Source organism: Prunus dulcis, chromosome 6, assembly GCF_902201215.1.
Source record: "Prunus dulcis chromosome 6, ALMONDv2, whole genome shotgun sequence".
Taxonomy (NCBI): Eukaryota; Viridiplantae; Streptophyta; class Magnoliopsida; order Rosales; family Rosaceae; genus Prunus; species Prunus dulcis.
Genome location: NC_047655.1, coordinates 18,342,225 through 18,361,373, shown reverse-complemented (window position 1 = coordinate 18,361,373; position 19,149 = coordinate 18,342,225). Strand labels below are relative to the sequence as shown.

General features: G+C 36.3%; 3 protein-coding genes across 3 annotated transcripts; 1 reads left to right on the top strand and 2 right to left on the bottom strand.

Annotated features, from left to right (window-relative positions):
- Positions 1–602: 602 nt before the first annotated feature.
- LOC117630829 (tubulin-folding cofactor C) lies at positions 603–11,293 on the bottom strand. The gene is made up of 4 exons (XM_034363629.1): positions 10,095–11,293; positions 9,821–9,938; positions 6,025–6,099; positions 603–852 (listed from the first exon to the last, which is right to left on the bottom strand). The coding sequence occupies exon 1, from the start codon at positions 11,205–11,207 to the stop codon at positions 10,143–10,145; it is 1,065 nt and encodes a 354-aa protein (XP_034219520.1). The 5' UTR covers positions 11,208–11,293; the 3' UTR covers positions 603–852; positions 6,025–6,099; positions 9,821–9,938; positions 10,095–10,142.
- A 498-nt stretch (positions 11,294–11,791) lies between these two features.
- On the bottom strand, positions 11,792–13,407 carry LOC117630830 (50S ribosomal protein L29, chloroplastic). The gene is made up of 2 exons (XM_034363630.1): positions 12,956–13,407; positions 11,792–12,250 (listed from the first exon to the last, which is right to left on the bottom strand). The coding sequence occupies exons 1-2, from the start codon at positions 13,295–13,297 to the stop codon at positions 12,074–12,076; spliced, it is 519 nt and encodes a 172-aa protein (XP_034219521.1). The 5' UTR covers positions 13,298–13,407; the 3' UTR covers positions 11,792–12,073.
- Positions 13,408–14,182: 775 nt separating this feature from the next.
- On the top strand, positions 14,183–18,943 carry LOC117631975 (ubiquitin carboxyl-terminal hydrolase 3). The gene is made up of 6 exons (XM_034365331.1): positions 14,183–14,556; positions 15,529–15,645; positions 15,876–15,974; positions 16,776–16,964; positions 17,344–17,525; positions 18,059–18,943. Exons 1-6 carry the CDS (start codon positions 14,440–14,442, stop codon positions 18,462–18,464), a joined length of 1,110 nt encoding a protein of 369 aa, XP_034221222.1. The 5' UTR covers positions 14,183–14,439; the 3' UTR covers positions 18,465–18,943.
- The last annotated feature ends 206 nt before the right edge of the window (positions 18,944–19,149 follow it).

The following is a 19,149-nucleotide window of genomic DNA, read 5'->3' as shown; positions in this document are numbered from 1 at the left end:
TTTTTTTTTCTTCGTATATAAAGCAAAAGCATTAATTTAAGTTTATCTTTCTCCATCATATATAAGTTCTAATCCTGAAAAAAATTATATCTATAATATATCTTAGTATTTTTGTTATCACAATGAGTCTGACAATTTAACACTAGTTTCTGTTAATTATTCTAGTATTATATGGAAATTGCAGCTCGACACAAAACGCGGGCAAAGCGTGTATTTGATTTTCTTTGTGATAAAAAATAATAAAGGTTTAATCTTTATTGAAAGAAACGGGGAACCTACGTACGGAGCAAGTGATGCAAAAGTAAAGTAGAAATGCAGCCACCCCATGTTCTTTTTAATTTTTCTTGGGTTGGAGGAAACACTGTTTTCTAAAGAGTTTCAGAAGACAATACCGAGTTATTTACATATTAATGTGCATTATTTTTAGCAACCCTAGAGAAACTTCCCTAGTAGCCTCCCTTCTCCTAAACTTTTTTTCATTAAAAAAATAAATAAGTAAGCGCGAATCATATTCTCCCGAACCCACGGCAAGATATATCAGAAAAAGCTTTAAATCACAGTGGATTTTGATGATTGAAATTAATCATAAGGTGATCTTCATGTAAAGCAAAATTAGAAAGAAATAGATTAAAAAATATCTTTGTTGTTTGTTCAAAATACTTACACAGAGAAAGGGACATATGGATGGATGTGACCCCATTTGACCAGTGAGTTTGTTAGCCAAGAAGTTGGTGCGGCAAGCGCCCTAAATTCCACCACTTTGAAACCCTAAAGACATCCTTCTTTAGTTAACCTCCATGAGAATGCGTCAATGGCATTTGTTAATGCCTTGGTCGTCCTCTATCCTTTGTCCTGTTAGGAAAAACAGAGATTTCATTGCACCCAAGAGGGAAAGGAACATGCATGAGAAAGATCAGTACAGGTGAAGACCTAAGTTATTAAAATCGATGAACCTCACGAGGAAGGCACGTCTTCGCATTGGTGTTTCTACATATACGAATTAAGATGTATAAATATCATTAATTACCAATAGATTAAAACCCTTTATACGAACTAATCCGATGCCCGCAACTTTTAATTTCTGGAATTGTTTCAAAATTGATCGGTTCAATCTAATTCAGAGTGTTTGATGAGAGCCTTGTACCAGATGGAAAGGATATTTTCCTTATGAATCTCCCTCAACAGATTAACTTCATGGGTCAGTTATAGCTCAATTGGTTGAGTTTTTCCACCACCACCCATCTACGCAGAGGTTTGAAACCCCCAGCACTCAGTGAATATTTGTGTAAACCTCATTCCCCCAATTACTTATACTATGTAAAAATTCCAGGCATGTACATTATACTATTTCTAAAATACGTACCGTACGCATTTAAGAATGGCACAATAACTAATTTCAGAGGCTTCTCAAGGGCAAAAGAATATTAAACTAAACATGTTTCTTATCAGTTAAGCGATCGAGCTATGTTAAACCTAACTCACAGTAGACATTATATTTATCAAATAATCACGACCACGTACGTAGGTCAAAGCAATAAGGACGACAAGTCCATTAAAATTTTCTGTCTTTCTTCCCCCTTCTCTGACCTCATTTTGCTGTCGGTACAAGTTTCACTCCTAAAAGGGTTTCTCGAAGTTGAATTAATAACCCTATGAACACTAACACCATCTTCACGAAAGCTAGAAACGAAAAAAACGATTTTTTTTCTTTTTTTAAACAGAGAAAATAAAAAGATTGCTTCTTGAATTCAACTAAGGTTCCTTGTCGGGTGGACCATCACATATCATTATAAATCTCACATCAGAAAAGAAACTAATTTGAAACGAGGCAGCTGGTTTGATTACATAAATAATTTAATATAGGTCTAGTGATGTCACCTAAACAGACCAGAGGGAGCAAATGTCCATTAGAAAAGATCATAGCTGTAATGTCAGCTAAACAACTGAATTGCTTGCTCTCTCAAGTTTCTACCCGATACATCTAAACTCGGACTTTCTATGCCCTCTCTCTCTCTCTCTAAGGCCACGTATGGCCATTTCCCATCTGTCTCTCTCTTCATTGCTACTCCATCTCCACAGTTAGGACCACAAAGCAGAAACCAGAAAATAATAAGAAGCATCGATCGCTTCCATTTTAATAATCTACATGCAATTTATAGTCGTTTTAATCGCATGCAAGACATTAATATTATGAATCATTGACGACGGATCGTTTGGTTTTTCGAAAGATCCAGAAAGGAAAGGATTCGACCTACTTGAAATAATTGATGTCTAGGTTTTCCATCAACATTTCCTTTCCCTTTCGCTCACATAGAGTAATATAGTTCGTTTCTAATCGAAGAAAATAGGATTATCAAATAGATATCCAGTACACACATCATGTAATTCATATAGTGACAGTCCGTTTAATTAATATTATGACCAAAGGAAATAATAAGAAAACTGCTCAAGTTAGAATTACTGATGCTTCAAGAATACAACAAAGAGCCATTCGTCAGATTTATTTATGCCATGAACGAAGAACACAGAAAAGATCTCGACTGCAAGATGACTCAAAACTCCGCTGTTAATTTCTGTCATGTATTGGCTATGGAAAACCTAGCTAGAGCTATATTATTAGTGGGGTTTCGAGATCGTCATCTAATTGTATTAGTTGTGGTTGATCTCCTTCCTTGTAATATGAAATCTTTTTTTTTTTTTTCAAAACAAACAAACTGAGATTGGCCACCTGAGCTTGTGGGGTTTCGATCTCTCGTCTTTCAAACATTGACAATGACAGTTAGAATAAGTTTTGTTAAGTGCTTGAATAAACAAATAGAGACTGCACCAGAGAAGCAACCACGATTGGTTCCTAAAAAAGAACAACCTCCATTACGTCTAGTACACGTGAATGCCAATTGAGCCTTCATCGAACAACAACTTCACTCATCTTTTCAACCATTTATACCCCAACAACCCTAATACAAACCACAAAAGTTTATGTGGGGTCTCGAAATCTATGCTAATTTCATCATATCTTTACCGTTTGAATGACAAAATTACGTGTCGAACCCTAGGTTTTTCTTTCTTTCATAATTGTGTTCTTGTGTAACCTTTGAACCCTGTTGGTTTTGACTCAAGCAAGGGCAGTGTGTCATCACCTTTTTTTTTTATAAGATGCCTGCATTACTATAATAAGAGACTCAACATAGAATATGTTTTCTTCCTAACTGATAGTCTCAGACAAGGACCCCAATTCTGCGTTCAAATTTATAAACAATCTCGATCAACCATTGCTGAATTCTTCTTCATCACTCCTCACTTTCATACTTTCAAGGCATCCAGTTTTCTCAACCATTATGCCTAACATTGTGGAATATAATATCTATATATTATATTGTCATGAAGTACTCTACGTATTATATTGTCGCCATGTCAATCAAAAACAAACATTCACACATGATTCCACACACTCAATGGTCTGAACAGACGATGTGCATGTGTACTGTAGGATAATTTTATCTGACTTGATATATACCATATATAAATATTTGGTCAATCATGATCATTGACCATTAACTAGGTGAAATTACGTATGGATGTACGAATTAGATTATTAGTTTAATAACATATAACATGTCAAACTATCAACAATAAATCATTTCCATGCACATATATCTATATCAGCATAGCCTAGTCACATGATCTCCTTATTCCAATCGAGGGTAATGAATGAAACCTTTTTCATCTCACATATTCTTGGATTAAAAGTCGGCGACTCACACAAATATATACATGTGCTTTTGGTGAGCATGAAATTCATGTTCATCAACTATTTGATCAAACCCAACAACGTTCATTGAAAAATAAAAGTCTACAGAGACGATATGGGAACATGAATCCAAGATATACAGGTAAAGATGTATGAGAGTTTTGAAGGAAGTTGAGGTTCCACCCCAAAACCAATAGGCAATAGGAGGAGTAGCCCAACACCTTATAAGACCTTGCAAGATTTTCAAACTTTCCAAACATTCTCACAATAAGTTTAACCTTGCACCTTTGAACTCTTGATGACCCTCTAACTCTTCTTCTTTTTTAAGGGTTAGGTTATGAATTGAATTCATGTTATCTATCTATCGAAAATCCAACGAACGTAAAGATAATGACACAGATAATATATGATCATCTGGGGTGGAGGAGGCGCAAGAACTATAATGATGATGTTATTTATCTATTACCTATATACTACTACTAGTACTACATGGTTTGAGTTTCTTAGGGCTTCTTCAAAGAGTATAATAAGAATTAGGATTTACACTGCATGGAGCTGCATGCAAGAAACCCTAAAAATGACACAGAATCGCTGCTGGAAAGGAAATCAACATTGAAAAATATGTACGAATAGTATCTTTTAGCTCAAAACATATACATGGACTGCAATCAATGCTACGACTGCTAATCTTTGGCGGGAAAAGGAAAAACTCAATTCTAAATTGAGGAGTTTTAATTTCTTTTTCTTTTTTTGTTTTTGTTAATTTCAGTTCTTTGTAAAGTATAAATTGCTAGTGTTGTACTTTAGAAAAGTCAACCCTTTTTTTTAATTATAAAAGTATTGGACAAGACCAACACACATGCACGTCGCATATAGAACCCTTAACTTGTCGCCCCTCCCAAACTTGCATATCAACTTGTATATGAGCACAGTTGAACCCTAAACCATGAAACCGATGCTTGTGTTAGGTACTAGCTGCAAGGTGCGTTAATGTTGCGTAACTTACATACATAGAGGCTCTAGGGGTGAGCATGGCTCAGTTTGGTTCTCTTCAAACCGAAAACCAAATCGTGAAAAATAACTGGTCCACTTCAGTTTGATTTTGCACAAAAATTGCCATTTGATCTGAACCTGTCCAAGAACGGTTCAGTTCATGGGCTCACGACCATTTGAATTTTTTTTTTTTTTAAATTTTAAATTTTTGTGTTTTCCGAGCATAAAAACAAAAACACAAGAGACGGTATATTCAACAATGAAATCCATCAAGCACACACCCTAGTTTAAGAAACGATATATACGAGCATTTTCAAAACCGATTCTATACAATTACTATAGAATCACGCAAACACACCCAATGTCAGTTGGTTAAGAGCATTTACCCATGCACCTGTGGACCTACCATCCTAGATTCGATTTCCCCCTTCCCCAAATATCTCTTTGTATTATTAAAAAAATAAAAAAATAATTGTACAAGTTATAACCATTTGGTATTTGCACAGCTTGAAATCAACAACGGTGAATCCGAAAACAAATTATTCATGGGTGTCATAAATAGAGACACTAAACATACTTTAGAGCCCTAATTGCAACGCAACCTATGAGTTGGATCGGGCATAGAGGCCCAATAGCAGACTTGTCCTATTCCTATTGGAGAGCACAGCCCAGGAACACTAAATACAACAAATGGACAAACGCTTTTACGAAAAAACAAAACCCTTTTACAAACAAACAAGAAAGCCTTAAGAATCCACTTGACCAACATGGACAAACGCTAGAAGTTCCAGTGTTTCAGTGATTTCTCAAAATCAGAGAAAAAGTAAAAGTAAAAACCCTTTTCTCTCTTCTTTTAAGGTGTTTGTCAGTTGTCAAAAACCTTAATTTAAAGGCAGCACCAAAAGAACATGTACTTCAAAAGAAGAAATGGACATATAAGAACTATGCTTCAAAAGAAAAATTCCACAATAGGATATGTCAGAAACACAAATCCAATTTCATTTACACAAAATGTGGAAGGATAGGATGTAGAATTTGCTAAGAATTCATGCAGATATAAGCTTATCATCTAAGTACCCTGGGATGCATACAACTAACTCGATCCTCTCATCAAAAATGGTGATCTCCAAGGAAATGTGGAGTGCAAAGGTAAACAAGAAAATAGCTTTGGCAAGAAACCTCTATATTCTAAGCTCTTCAGTTTCTTAGCATCAGGATCAAGATGATATATACATGCATCTAACAATCAGGCTTCAAAATATAAATGGATGTAGACATACCTTAAGCATTTCATTAATCCAGGGAAGTGAAACGTCTCGATCTTTTCACACTCCGTACGAAAAACAAGCATGGAGCTAGGCAATGACCATCGAAGCATATTGTATCAGAAGATGATGTAACAAGTCTAAAAACAAGACTGTAGGAGAGAGAGGGAGGGAGGGAGGGAGAGAAAGAGAGAGATCACCATCAAGACATCAACTAGCTCTCCTATAAATATACACATCTCAGTTGATTGGTTAAAAGATTAAGACAACTTAGTCAATGATTGAAAAGCTTTCTGCATGGAAAGCTTTAAGTCACATGATATATATAGGGAGTAGGAATAGATTACCATCATATAGATCTGCCCCATGAATATATATACCAGATGATTGGCTATGATATAAAGAATCTAGTCAAAGCTCTAAATTTTCTGTGCAAAGCTGATAATCACATGGTTGGAGTGGGTAAGATTGAAAAGAAGTACCAGACCAAAAAAACAAAAATAAAAAAAGAAGAAGTCATTATTAACAGATAAGGTATGAAGGTATCCCCATATGCTTTGCCTTGTCATCTCTTTCTTGTATACTATATATGACATAAGTCTATAATTACAAACGGCAATTCATATTATGAGGACCCACGTGTGTAAACATAGACCTCACAATATATGGTGCTTACTTTGCTACCAAAACTAAGTTAGACCATGTCTTGGAAATTAAAATGCACATGTTAAGTACTCGTAACTTCTGCTAAGAGACAAACTAGGCATAAGCTGGAAAGCTTTGCAGAGTTCCAGATTATGACTTTGTTATGTGGAAATGGCAGAGAAAGTTAATGCTGCCAACCCCAGCTTTGACAGTTCTGAGAGAGGAATCATTAAACAATTAATCAAATCCAGATTTCACTTTTCTGGCTCTATATAATATCCAAGACGGTGATCAATCCTTCAAAAGCAAAAAAGGAATCTTTGACTTGTTCTTTAACAAATCCATGTTTGGTCAAAATTCCAGCAAAAAAAACTACTATTCGTTTTCCACACAATCAATTCTTAATTAGAATGATAGGGCTGAACCTAGCAATATTCCAAACGGTATACAAGACCAAGAATGAAGTCAAAGAAAGCGTCAATGTCCGTTGTCATGCTATCAACAGCCTAGCTGCTAGCCAGGACCAAACACAGAGAGAGAGAGGAGGGGTAAAATGGTCATCCTTAAATTTCTACATTTTTAAAAATTGGCAGATAGATTTCAAACTATGGAGTCGTCCCTGTCAAATCCAAAACAAATTTGGAGGCCGTGTTTTCCATCTCATTCAAAAGAGAACATGATATATAAGCATTAAGAGTCATGCTTGAAGCATTAGACACCAAGGCAGACAGCTAGCTGTCACATATGAATAGAAGCTCATTACCTACTAAGCAAACACGATTCATGTTTGGATTATATGATTTAAAAAGTCAACAAAATAGGTTTACATTCAACAACAAAGTGGACTTTGTATTTGATTCCAAGATAAGGTGTAACCAAAGACACATTTAGATAAGAGGATATATTACTACAAATACAGTAACCTCCTCTTTGAGATTTTGTGTAATAACACATGCATCCCCTTAGACGAACACTTACCTCCTTGATCTAAATCGTTGTGAACATTACAAACTTACTCCAATGCAAGGTTTCTCTCCATTGTTTTTGAAATTATTATTGTCATTATTACATGCCGCATTGGAGAAGTATATTCTGTTTGTTCTTTAAAATATCTCAGGAATGCCACTGCAATTTACTCAAAAATATCCAATCCTAAGTTTCACCTTGAAATTCGTAAGAGAAGCTAGTTATAGAAATTAAAAGGAAAAGTAAATTTGAATAACCAGTTCTCACATGCTGAGTGACTGACAATTTTATGCAGTCAAAATAAACCACATTCTTTCAGCACTGCTTATGCAGTCCTAATACAATCAGAGTTTGCACTGTACAACAGAATCATGAAGCATCCAATCCAATGAGCATAGATGCATTTCCTAGAAGTTTAGCAACTAGAAAATTTCTGCATATGAGTCATGATTTCATTAAGTCCATTGGGACTTTTCTGTAATTCCTATACAAGAAGCTAAGATTGCTAGTCTTCCATTATTGTCTCGAACATGGGACAGATCTGATGTTTATTAAGTGGAAGAGTATAAACATAAATCCCAAGAATTTAAGCAACCAAATCGAGCATCAAAAGAATAACCATGCATTCAGTATATACTGTGCATAAGCGTTCATACTGTCATTACTAAATTGCCATCGCACAGCAAGAAACTTCCTATTTGCAAAGAGAGGCACTAGTTACTGAAACAACCAGAGTAAATAAGAAGAGCCATCTACAGAAGGGAAGTTAATTGACTCCAACAGGAAGTCATCTCACAAATATGCCCACTAACTTCAAGTCACCATCCTACCTTTTAGGTTGCTATCCACCAGCACCAGAGGAAGTTCCCATAGGAAGGATTGTTGCAGGGGAAGGGAAATATCAAAAACCATTAAAAGCTCAACTGATAACAATTAAATTTTTTTCCTAAAAGATAACCTTACAGACAAAAGGCTTAACCATCAACAATCATAACATAGGTACTTCACTATCATACCATAAGTATTTCACTTTCCACTGATATCCACATTTATTCTGCTTGATGAAAATGAACTGGAGGTGGTTAATCAATCGGGAATTTATAAAAATTCAAAATAAAAGAAAAAGTCTACTTATTAAGCAGGAACATATCTGAAAATTATCATACTTAAAGGAAAGAAATTAAAGTTTTTGTAAACTTACAACAATTATATCAGAAAGAGAAGTGAAATGTACAACAAGCTCAATTTATTCTATGATAATTAATTCTTAAAAGGAACAGAACGTTAACAACTTTAATCAGTACCGATCTAGTAACATGATTCCCTTTCCACTGGATCTCCTTGTAAAATGTTTATCTCAAATAAGGGCAAATACAAAAGTCTGTTAAAATTCATAACGGACAAAAAATGGGTGTTCTATCAGGAAATGACTAACATTCAATGAGAAAGAAACTAACTTTAATTTACTTTAAAAAAAAAATAGTAAAATAACAAAGAAAAACAGTAACATGTGCATTAGAGAAGAGCGAAATTATATTCTCTAAATTATGTTACAAAAGAATCAAATCTGCAAAAATTCTTTTTCATAAAATTAGCACCAGTTTAGTGAGAACAAAATACATAGAGAGAGATGCAAAAAACCAAAGAAAGGTGAGGAAATCTAAAGGGGCTGCTACTATTCATGCTTCCCCTGTGAACTCTCCAATATTGATGTCTTTTACAATCCCCACTTGTGCACGACAGTGTGTTCCCCAATCTAATTCAGTTTACTCAAAATAACATGTAAATATACACATGTATCCTCAACCAGTTCAAGGAAAACTTGTCTGTAACATGATGCAAAATGCTACACGGATCACTGACATGAGTCGCACAACAGTTAATATAAGCCTTTTCAAACTCAATATTGGCTTCTGATTTCCTTCCCCATTGCTTTACATCTATTTGTTATTTTGGACTACTGATCAACCACCAGGATTCAAACTACACCTCACCTAAGTAATCAGCTTAGTGTGTCAAAAAAGAAAACTTTATAATTTTATGCTTCGTGTTTACATGTCTAAACATCAATCAATGAACAACCTACACAACAGAAAATCCAGATTCCAGGGCATCAAACTCACAGCCAAGGCAATTTTTTTACAAAAGAAGGTCCCATATCTCCAGAACAGAGCAAAAAAATAATGTATTTCAAACATACATTTCAAATCAGCAATGAGATTGGCCTTTGTGTCTTTTCCTCACTACCCCATCCAGCATCAATCTCATCCACCAAGTTCCCACAATTTCACATTGCAACATCATAATCATCTTGGCAGCTAAATTCGGAATGACGAAAAATATAAAAATAAATAAGCAAAACACTTCAAAAAACAGGACACTAATCAGCAATCAGAGAAAGGTCAATCACATCCAATCCACTCAAGATTTTCATAATCCATATCTAAATACCAAATACAACAAAAGAATGTTACCTTTTACTCCAAGCACACACACTAGTAACAAACAAAATGGGTAACAGCCTAACTCTCCTCGGAATTTGAAATATCAACTAGACCAACTCTCTCATCCTCCGGCAAAATTGACCAATTTGGCGACTGAACCGCCCGCAACCAGAGGAAATCATCCACATTGCTCCAATTCTTCGTCTCCCCATCAAGACTGGCCTCCCTAAGCTCGTCCTCAATCCCTTGATAGCTCAAACAGTATGGCGCAAACCTCACGCCGCAACTGTCCTCAATTATAGGCCGGCTCCTCACCCTCAGATAAAAATCACTCCTTTTTGCATTGTGAATCCGAATTTGATGCGACGCCATTATAAAAACACATCTTTCAACCCCATCAATTAGAACCGAACCCGTTACAGGGCCTGTATAAACCGTACAGTTCCTTAATCTATGAACAAAAAGCGCTCTCACAGAACCTGTTAGCCTCACCTCACAGGAATCAAGGTCCGCAATCGTAAATTCTCCCAATTCCGATCCCTTAAATTTATGCACCAAAATCTCGCCTTTCTTGTTCCAAAAACCCGGGGACTCCGGAACCCTGAAACCCGGTTTCTCAGGTTTCTTCTCTTCCTCCTGCTCTTTGGATTCGAAGATTGGGTCTTTTCTGGTGGGTTTGTTCTTGAAAGCGAATTTCTTCTTGGGTAATAACTCGGAGCTCAAAATCTCGAGACTTTGCCTCAAATCTGATATCGTTTTGAGCGAGGACCGAACTTCGTACGAGGGTAAAAAATACGCGTTCTCGGCAACAAGCTTCTCGAGATCGGAAATGGAGGAGGAGATTTGGTCGAGATGGGGTTTGACTTGAGTCGACTCGGAGAGTCCGAATCGACATTGAGCGAGTTGAGACTCGATGGAGCTCTTGGAGTTGGAAAAACGGGAAAGGAAGGTTGATGTGGACTCAAAGGAAGGAGAAGAGGACGAGTCGGACTCCGCGGATCGGCGGGTGAGTGAGCTGCCTAAGCGAGTTTGGTGACGGTTGGTGAGACGGTCGAGCATTGATTGGTGCTTCTTTTGGAGGGTTGGGTCCACATCTAGGGGATTAGGGCTAGACGAGAGAGCTGCTTCTTCTTCATTTTCCATCGATGGCAGCGATGGGTCTGATTGAGAAAGCTTAAATTTGCAGAATGAGAGAAAAAGAGGGACTTGGCGATTTCGCGATTCGGCGATTTGGGTTTTGCCCTTTTATACCTTTTCCTTTGGCTCCTTTTTTTTTTCCTTCCCTTTTTTAATATATATTTTCTTTAACAAATGTGGATTAAGCTAGCGTGGTCAGGTCAGTGAAGTCCCGCACCCAAAATCGAATTCCCCATTGTTTACATATGAGGGGAAAAATAAAAAATAAAAAATCTTATTTTATAATTTTACACCATTGTTTTCTGGAGAGTTGCGGTATATGAAGTTTTCTTGTAACCCTGAAAGATCATAGTGACTTTTAATTTCCACAACTATCGACCTTGGGACCAAATTGCTTCCTAAAAAATTTGTGGTTGAGAACGAAAAATCATAACACTATGGTCCGAACCTCTAATAGGAAGTTACTCCAAATAAACAAGAAAGAAATATGGAACAGTAGCAGTAGATGAACAAGAATTACCTCCAAAAAAGTATTTCTGAAAGCGTTTAGCAGAAAATCTTAAAAGTGGTTCCGGTTCGTGAAGAAGAAGTCGAGAAAAGAAGGCATCAAGTGGGACTTTTAAGAGAGACAAAAGTACAACACCACCCTACCCGCAACAGATCCATACTTCACAATGCCATTCACCATTTTAGGGATTAAAGAAGACATCAAATGGACTTTAGAAGAAAAAAATATCACATTATCCTACCTACAACAGATCATTATAAACAAATTGTCTGAAGGAGCACTTGAGCAATGATTTAAACAGAAAAAATTCCAGATTTCTAATTTTCATGGGTGGACTACATGGTATTTGCCGGATACATATGGATCATGCAGCCTTCTCAGCTGCTTCTGCAGCTGCTTCTTCCTCTTGCAACTTAATCAATGACGGAGGTGGTCTGACAACAATGCTCCTCTTCCATTGTCGATCGAACTTCCTTGACAACCTCTTACCGATTCCCTCCTCAATCTCTCTTTCTCGTTTAACAGTAAGCAAGCGAGCAATCTACAAATCAAAGCCAATTTCACATAAGTACAATCCCAAGCTGATCCGAAACATTAACAAGGGTAGCCTCCCTAACAACCTCAAAAACTCAACATTTGCACAAAGAGATAGCAAACAAATAACGGAATTATAATAAACTAGCAATCTGTACTCAGATGGCATCAATGAATTGAAAATGCTGTGAAGACATCAAAACTCAAGCCCATTAGAAGTTGCAACTACAAGAAATAGAATCTAAGTTTTTTTTTTTTTCCTAAACAAAGGGCATGCTTAGTAGTTGTAGTCTTCTACACATTTTGCAGGGTGAACACTACAAGATGAAACCAAAACAAGAAACAAAGAGAAATAACAAAGAACCAGCAACACAATGATCTTAGCCACAAGTATTTCCAACAATCTAAACATCATAAAGTTTATTTATACTATCAAATTCATAAGCTCCTTCAGATTTCTACCACAACGCATACCGATTCAATAAGCACTTTACAGTGAATTGGAATCTGGAAATCCAATGTTATCTAAGCCAATCTTAATCACTACGCCCTGACAATGAAAAATAATCAGAAAATTCCCATTTCCTTCCCCATCATTTTCTCTCCTAAAGCACTTTTTTTTGTCTTCTGATAAGCTAAGGAAAATAGAACCCACATTTCATAACTGCGTTCAATCTATGAAAATTCATTCTTTGAAGAAGAAATTTTTTACCCTTTTGCGCATTCGACGGAACTCGCTGGATGTGAACTCGTTGCGAGCCGATTTCTGGAGGCGAAGCATGAAGAGCTCACCTTTGAGCTCAACCACCTCCTCGTTGATTTCTTCGGTGGTTTTGGTTCTGATTTCCTTCATCTCTTCTTCTCTCTTGGCCATCATCACCACCGAAGACGACGAGCAAGGCCTCCGAAACCACGCCGTTGGGAGACGAACGACAGTGTTCGGGCAAGCGCGTTGGAATCGCAGGCCATTGAAAGAGGACTTGGGGATTGGCGAGAGCAGCTTTGCCGGGAATGTAACCGTTGAAGGTGGAGCTATGGAGATTGCGCCCAACATCGTTTTTCAGCTTCTCTCTGTCTATCCAGTTCAGTGCTTTTGGCTTTGGGATGTAGATAAGGCCTGATGAATTTTATTTTTTATTTTTTATTTTTTTGGGTGCTGCTTTGATTTGAAAGCAAAAAATTCATAAGTAAATTCAACCAAAATACTTTGTCAATGAAATTCCCAATTTAACCTTATAATATTTTTATTTTTAAATTCATCAAACCCACTGGCCTAGGTATGGATTGGTTCGGTCCCAGCGAGAGTCCAACTCGTTAATTAACCAATAATTTTTCGTTAAGAAAACTTTGGGCACCTAAAATAATTTGATGGGAAATCAATCCTTATGTTTTTTTCTTATATTTAATTTGGGCAGTAATTGAACATGTTTGTTTAGTTTTTTAATTATACCCTTAAATTTAAAATCTGCAATAAATAATAAAAGAAAGCCAATAGTCTTGTTATTGGATAAAATTACGAAAAACCTTTCCGCAAACTTGAACTTACAAACATTTCTTGAGAATTACAAACATTTTTTGAGAATTAAAAGGGATGATGTATCCTTACACCGAGGTCCCAGGTTTGATTATTCTCTCTCACATTCTCAATATCGCTTGTATTAAAAAAGAAAAAAAACAAAGTAAACAAAAAGAGAGGGAGTAGTCATTCAAGTGCTTGGGCTACTAAGGGGTAAGTAGATGATATGAAAGCCCAACTGGGGCGGATTACTAATTTTATTTATTTTTGTTTCAGGCCGAATTGGTATTGAAAGGCAGCTTGGCAGAGCACGTGAACGTGATGAGGTGATGTGGAGTCAATATTTGCTTAATTTATCCAATTCTATTTTTATGTTTTTTCATGAATATTAAAATCAGTTTAATTTTACCTCCATTTATTTATCGATTTATTAATTTCGGTAATTTTCTCATTTCCTTTCGTTCCCCTTCCTCCTCTCTCTCTCTCGAAAATAAACTCAACCTTCATTCTTTCCAAGCTCAACTTCCGAACGAAACCCTAACAATTCAGACGCACAGAGATAGAGCAAACCAGTTGAGCAAGCGACCTAGTTGTATATGGCATGCGAGTCGTTGAGTTGAATCGGGGAAAGAGGATCTGAGTGGTCGGCGATAATTGATATTGGGTATTGACTTGGTCTGATGGGTGCTGCGGGCTCCAAACTCGAGAAGGCTCTGGGCGACCAGTTCCCCGAAGGCGAGCGATATTTCGGCCTCGAGAATTTCGGGAACACTTGCTATTGTAACAGCGTTTTGCAGGTTTCGTCCTCATCCGTCAAATTGTGTCATTTCATTAGCAAACTTTTCAAATTAGGGTTTTTTATTTTATCGGTATGTATAATTCTGTGGTACAATGAGAATGACATGAAGTGTTTGCAAATTATGAGCTGTGATTGTTTCTAATTCAGTAATGGTGAAAGTTAACTTAATCGGATTGGATATCGTAGTTCAGTGGCTGATTTTTGTGGTTGTTCATGATCGTTTAGATGACTGCTTAGCTAGTTTAGCAAGTGCTTGGTTTGTGGTTGATGTTTTTCTCGCGTTCTTTAATAACATTAACAGTCAGCATCCCAAGGTTTTCGCTGACGTCAAAAAGTATGACCATTTTCTGCTTTGCTGTTCAGCTTTCCAGTGGCGGTGCAAAGTGTATTTCTGTGTTTCAGATGTACTTTTTGAAATGTTAGCGCATCGTGCAATGACATGTTGCTATTTTCTTTGTCTAAATGGATGAGCGCTGGGTGAAATCCCTCTTAGGCGCTCTTGTCTTCTCAATTTACTACAATTGATATTCTTTGGATTAAGATGGTTTCCTTAATTATTATATTTACTCTGTAAATTGAGACTCATGTATGAAGAGAAGAAGGTGTTTGTCAAACACAATTATGAGTGACTAGGCTAGGTACTTGGGCTGCATTTTAACTTAATATTGTAACTTAAATTCAGTGTTCAGTTTAACCTTGGATGCTTCGGGAGGGAGTTCACATGGTCTTTCAACATATCTAATGTGTAATTGGGTTTTTGTTAGACCCTCAGTATGTTTACCACTTCTATCTTTGTTCCATGCATTCTTCAAGTATTAGCGCCAATATTTTTCAACTAAATATGTGTATTTTACTATTGGGTAAAACCATTACTTAAAATATAAATCAATGTCTTATCCTGTTTAGGTTGTTGGAATTCAATTTTCTAAAGTTATCGTCAATGCCTTATCCTTTTTATTTCTTCATGCAGGCACTTTATTTTTGTGTTCCATTTCGCGAACAATTGCTCGAATATTATTCCAGCAACAAAAGTACTGGGGATGCAGAAGAAAATCTCTTGACATGCTTAGCGGACTTGTTTACACAGGTAACAACTATACTAGATATATATGGTACCTGTACATTAATTTGATCATCTCAGGTGGGACTAGCAATATATTTTATTTTACCTCATATACAAGAATTGAAATGTAAGCAAGCCCAGTATATATGACTCTTGAGAATTGTGAAAAACAAATTTCGAAATATGTGATGCTAGTTTCCCAAATGTTTAGTTTTTTGTGCTGTGATCAATAGTTTATTATTTCTTTGTTGTAGATAAGTTCCCAGAAGAAGAAAACAGGTGTCATTGCTCCAAAGCGTTTCGTTCAGAGATTGAAGAAACAAAATGAGCTTTTCCGTAGCTATATGCACCAGGTATGTCTTTCCTTCTAACCACCAAAATGTGCTTTTTCCTTTGTTATGAAATTTTTCTAGAAATTTATGTCTGAACATTAAAAGATTTATTTGAATAATTGTAAAACAATATTATTAAGGATTTTAATTAGAAAAAGTATCACCATCATCTGTTGAAAGCTTGAGCACAAGCCTTATGGGATGAGTAATGCTAGTGTATCCATGGTGAGGTCTACAATTTGGCAGTTAAACTGGGATTGTGTGTATTTGAAGTGGCTGTGTATGATTGAATCATGATGACAATTTTATGACGTGGTTGTGTATAATTGAACTGTTATGGCAATTAAATGAAGTGATTGTAAATCGTTATATATAGCTGGACCTCTTTCTATACCCTGAGCTACGATTTGAGAAATAGCTAAAAACTCACAATTTTGAAGTCTCATAATTGTTGGCGTTTGTGCAGGACAGTTGTAATGTTGTTGCACATTTGTGAATGTTATACACAAGACCAGATTTTGAATTTGGAGATTTTACGGAAGTTCCATTATTTTGTATAATGGTTGTGAATGTAGTTGCAGATGGCCTTTGCTGATACACAAATTTATATATGTGATGTAATGATGATACTCTATCCCTCTTGGTATATCGGTGCATGTCTCCTTGTTGCATTGTTGTCAAATCTTTCTGTCGAATATTTGAAGAGCATGTTACTTACTTTTTTCCTTGCTTGTTGATCAAATATCTTTCATTTCTCATTACACACAAATATAATGTTGCATATTAATAAATGTTTCTATCAATTTTATTCTGGTTTTGTAGGATGCTCATGAGTTCTTAAATTTTTTGCTTAATGAACTTGTTGACATACTGGAGAAAGAAGCCCAAGCAGCAAAAAGTGATCAAGAAACTTCTTCACCTCCTGAAAAGATGGTAAATGGTCCAAAGAATGCTCAGGCCAATGGTTCTCATAAAGATCCCTTAGTTACCTGGGTGCACAAAAATTTTCAGGTGATTTTGCTCTGCCAAATCATTTAATCATAGCAGTTTCCATGTGGTAACTTTTATGTACGTGTGATAATCCCAATTATATGCCTTTCTATTGCATGCAGTTTTTGTACTTTTGATAATTTTGTGGTTGTATTTTTGAATTGATTCCTCAGTTATACAAGATATTTTTTGGCTGAGATTAGTGGTAGTCTTTGAATTCATCAACTTCTCCTTTTATAAATATAACAATAAGAGAAGGCAAAACCCCCAATGTTGTGGCCATTATTGACTGATTCTTAACTCGTTACCGCATTTTACATTGTCATACAGTATCACAAACATAACTCTCTTTGGTTTTATTATTAAGAATCTCATAATTTTCAATTGCTGTTTGAGTCAGGGAATACTCACCAATGAAACGAGGTGCTTACGGTGTGAGACAGTGACTGCAAGAGATGAAACATTTTTTGACTTAAGCCTGGATATTGAACAGAACAGTTCAATTACAAGCTGTTTGAAAAACTTCAGTTCGACAGAGACATTGAATGCTGAGGACAAATTCTTTTGCGACAAGTGCTGCAGGTAGTTGTCTGTCATTTACTTGCCTTTGTTAATATATGATTTTCTGTTTTCTGTTTTCACCTATAAACTGTGGATACCATCACCTGATACCATCAATGCTTATCCGGGTTCTAGCTTTACTAACATAAAGCTCTATGCATCTAATATATTGTCCCAAGAGTATTTTTGAAGTTCTGGGAGTTCAACCATAGAGAAAACAGAAATGAGCAGCACATGGCTTTAGGCTGTTGGTGCTGCTGCAATCAGTCTTTAGTACCCTTCTGCTTAAAGATTGACTTAATTGAGCAAAGTACGAAATTTTATTATGCAAAAGAGGAATTGAGATCTATCCTCCATTCCCAAAAGAGTAAATGCTAAGCAATTTGCTTGGCATTTGTTAACTCCTCAAATGATAGGAGCTGGTTGCCAGGTGTGTGTAATGGGTATATGATAATATTTATGAAGAAAGCATTGATTCAATTTTTTATTTATTTAGTAAGAATTCCCTTTTTCCAGCCTGAAAGCTGACAAGGTAAGCTCTTTATTTTATGCAGCTTGCAAGAAGCGCAGAAGAGAATGAAGATAAAAAAGCCACCTCACATCCTGGTCATCCATTTGAAGCGATTTAAGTACATTGAGCAGCTTGGCCGTTACAAGAAGCTATCTTATCGGGTTGTATTCCCGCTTGAGCTGAAACTGAGTAACACGGTTGAAGATGCAGAATCCGAGTATTCTCTGTTTGCCGTTGTTGTCCATGTTGGAAGTGGGCCAAACCACGGACACTATGTTAGCCTTGTGAAAAGCCATAACCACTGGTTATTTTTTGATGACGAAAACGTGGAGATGATTGATGAGTCTGCTGTGCAAACTTTCTTTGGATCAGCGCAGGAGTATTCAAGTAATACAGATCATGGATACATCTTGTTCTATGAGAGCCTCGGCACCAGTAACAAGAGTTAAGAAGACGGCTTTGGATTTAAGATGGTTGGGTATTTCTAATCATTTGGACTTTTGCATTTCTTCTGTTTTGTGTTTACTATTTTCCCTTTTTTCTTTTTTTCTTTTTCCCCCTTTTTCAACCTGTGGGAAGAGCTGTCAAATATCAATGAGATGATGTGGGTTGTGAAAAAAAAAAAAAAAAGTATACTTAGGTGGTTCGCATGTACAGCGGATGGTCGAAGCACACCATCCTTTTTTCTTTCTTTTTCCTTTTTTCTTTTTATAACTTTTTTCACAATAAGGAAAAGGGTAGTGTATATGGTGAGAAATTTCAGACAGTATTCTTCACGGTTGAGAACATTAAACACTAGAAATGCCATGCAATTGGAATTGCTCATCACTATTTTTTCTCCTTGTGAACCTGGTCTTTATGAGGCTTAGGTTTTGCAGGTGTTCAGGGGTCGTATTTGAAGTAAAAACTTAGTACTTGATTGATGTAATATTCAAATTATCTAAAGTACCTTCTCGTGCAACATGGTTCAAAATAAGCCAATAATTTTGAAGTTGTTGTAAATGGTTTTGGTGGAGCCCACACGTTTTGGTGGAGCCCACATGTTTTGCCTACAAAAGGGTTCATCCCTCTTGATTGTAAATTAATCTGTTTTTGACAGAGAGTTTTCTCTCTCTCTCTCTCTTTTCATCGTAT

Bases quoted from the DNA above. Each gene is read 5' to 3' on its own strand.
- LOC117630829 (XM_034363629.1), bottom strand. From the start codon at position 11,207: ATGGAAAATGAAGAAGAAGCAGCTCTCTCGTCTAGCCCTAATCCCCTA.
- LOC117630830 (XM_034363630.1), bottom strand. From the start codon at position 13,297: ATGTTGGGCGCAATCTCCATAGCTCCACCTTCAACGGTTACATTCCCG. The intron at 12,251-12,955 runs GTAAAAAATTTC...TTTGATTTGTAG, and splicing joins TCCGTCGAATGCGCAAAAGG to ATTGCTCGCTTGCTTACTGT.
- LOC117631975 (XM_034365331.1), top strand. From the start codon at position 14,440: ATGGGTGCTGCGGGCTCCAAACTCGAGAAGGCTCTGGGCGACCAGTTC. The intron at 15,646-15,875 runs GTAACAACTATA...TCTTTGTTGTAG, and splicing joins TAGCGGACTTGTTTACACAG to ATAAGTTCCCAGAAGAAGAA. The intron at 16,965-17,343 runs GTGATTTTGCTC...TGTTTGAGTCAG, and splicing joins GGGTGCACAAAAATTTTCAG to GGAATACTCACCAATGAAAC.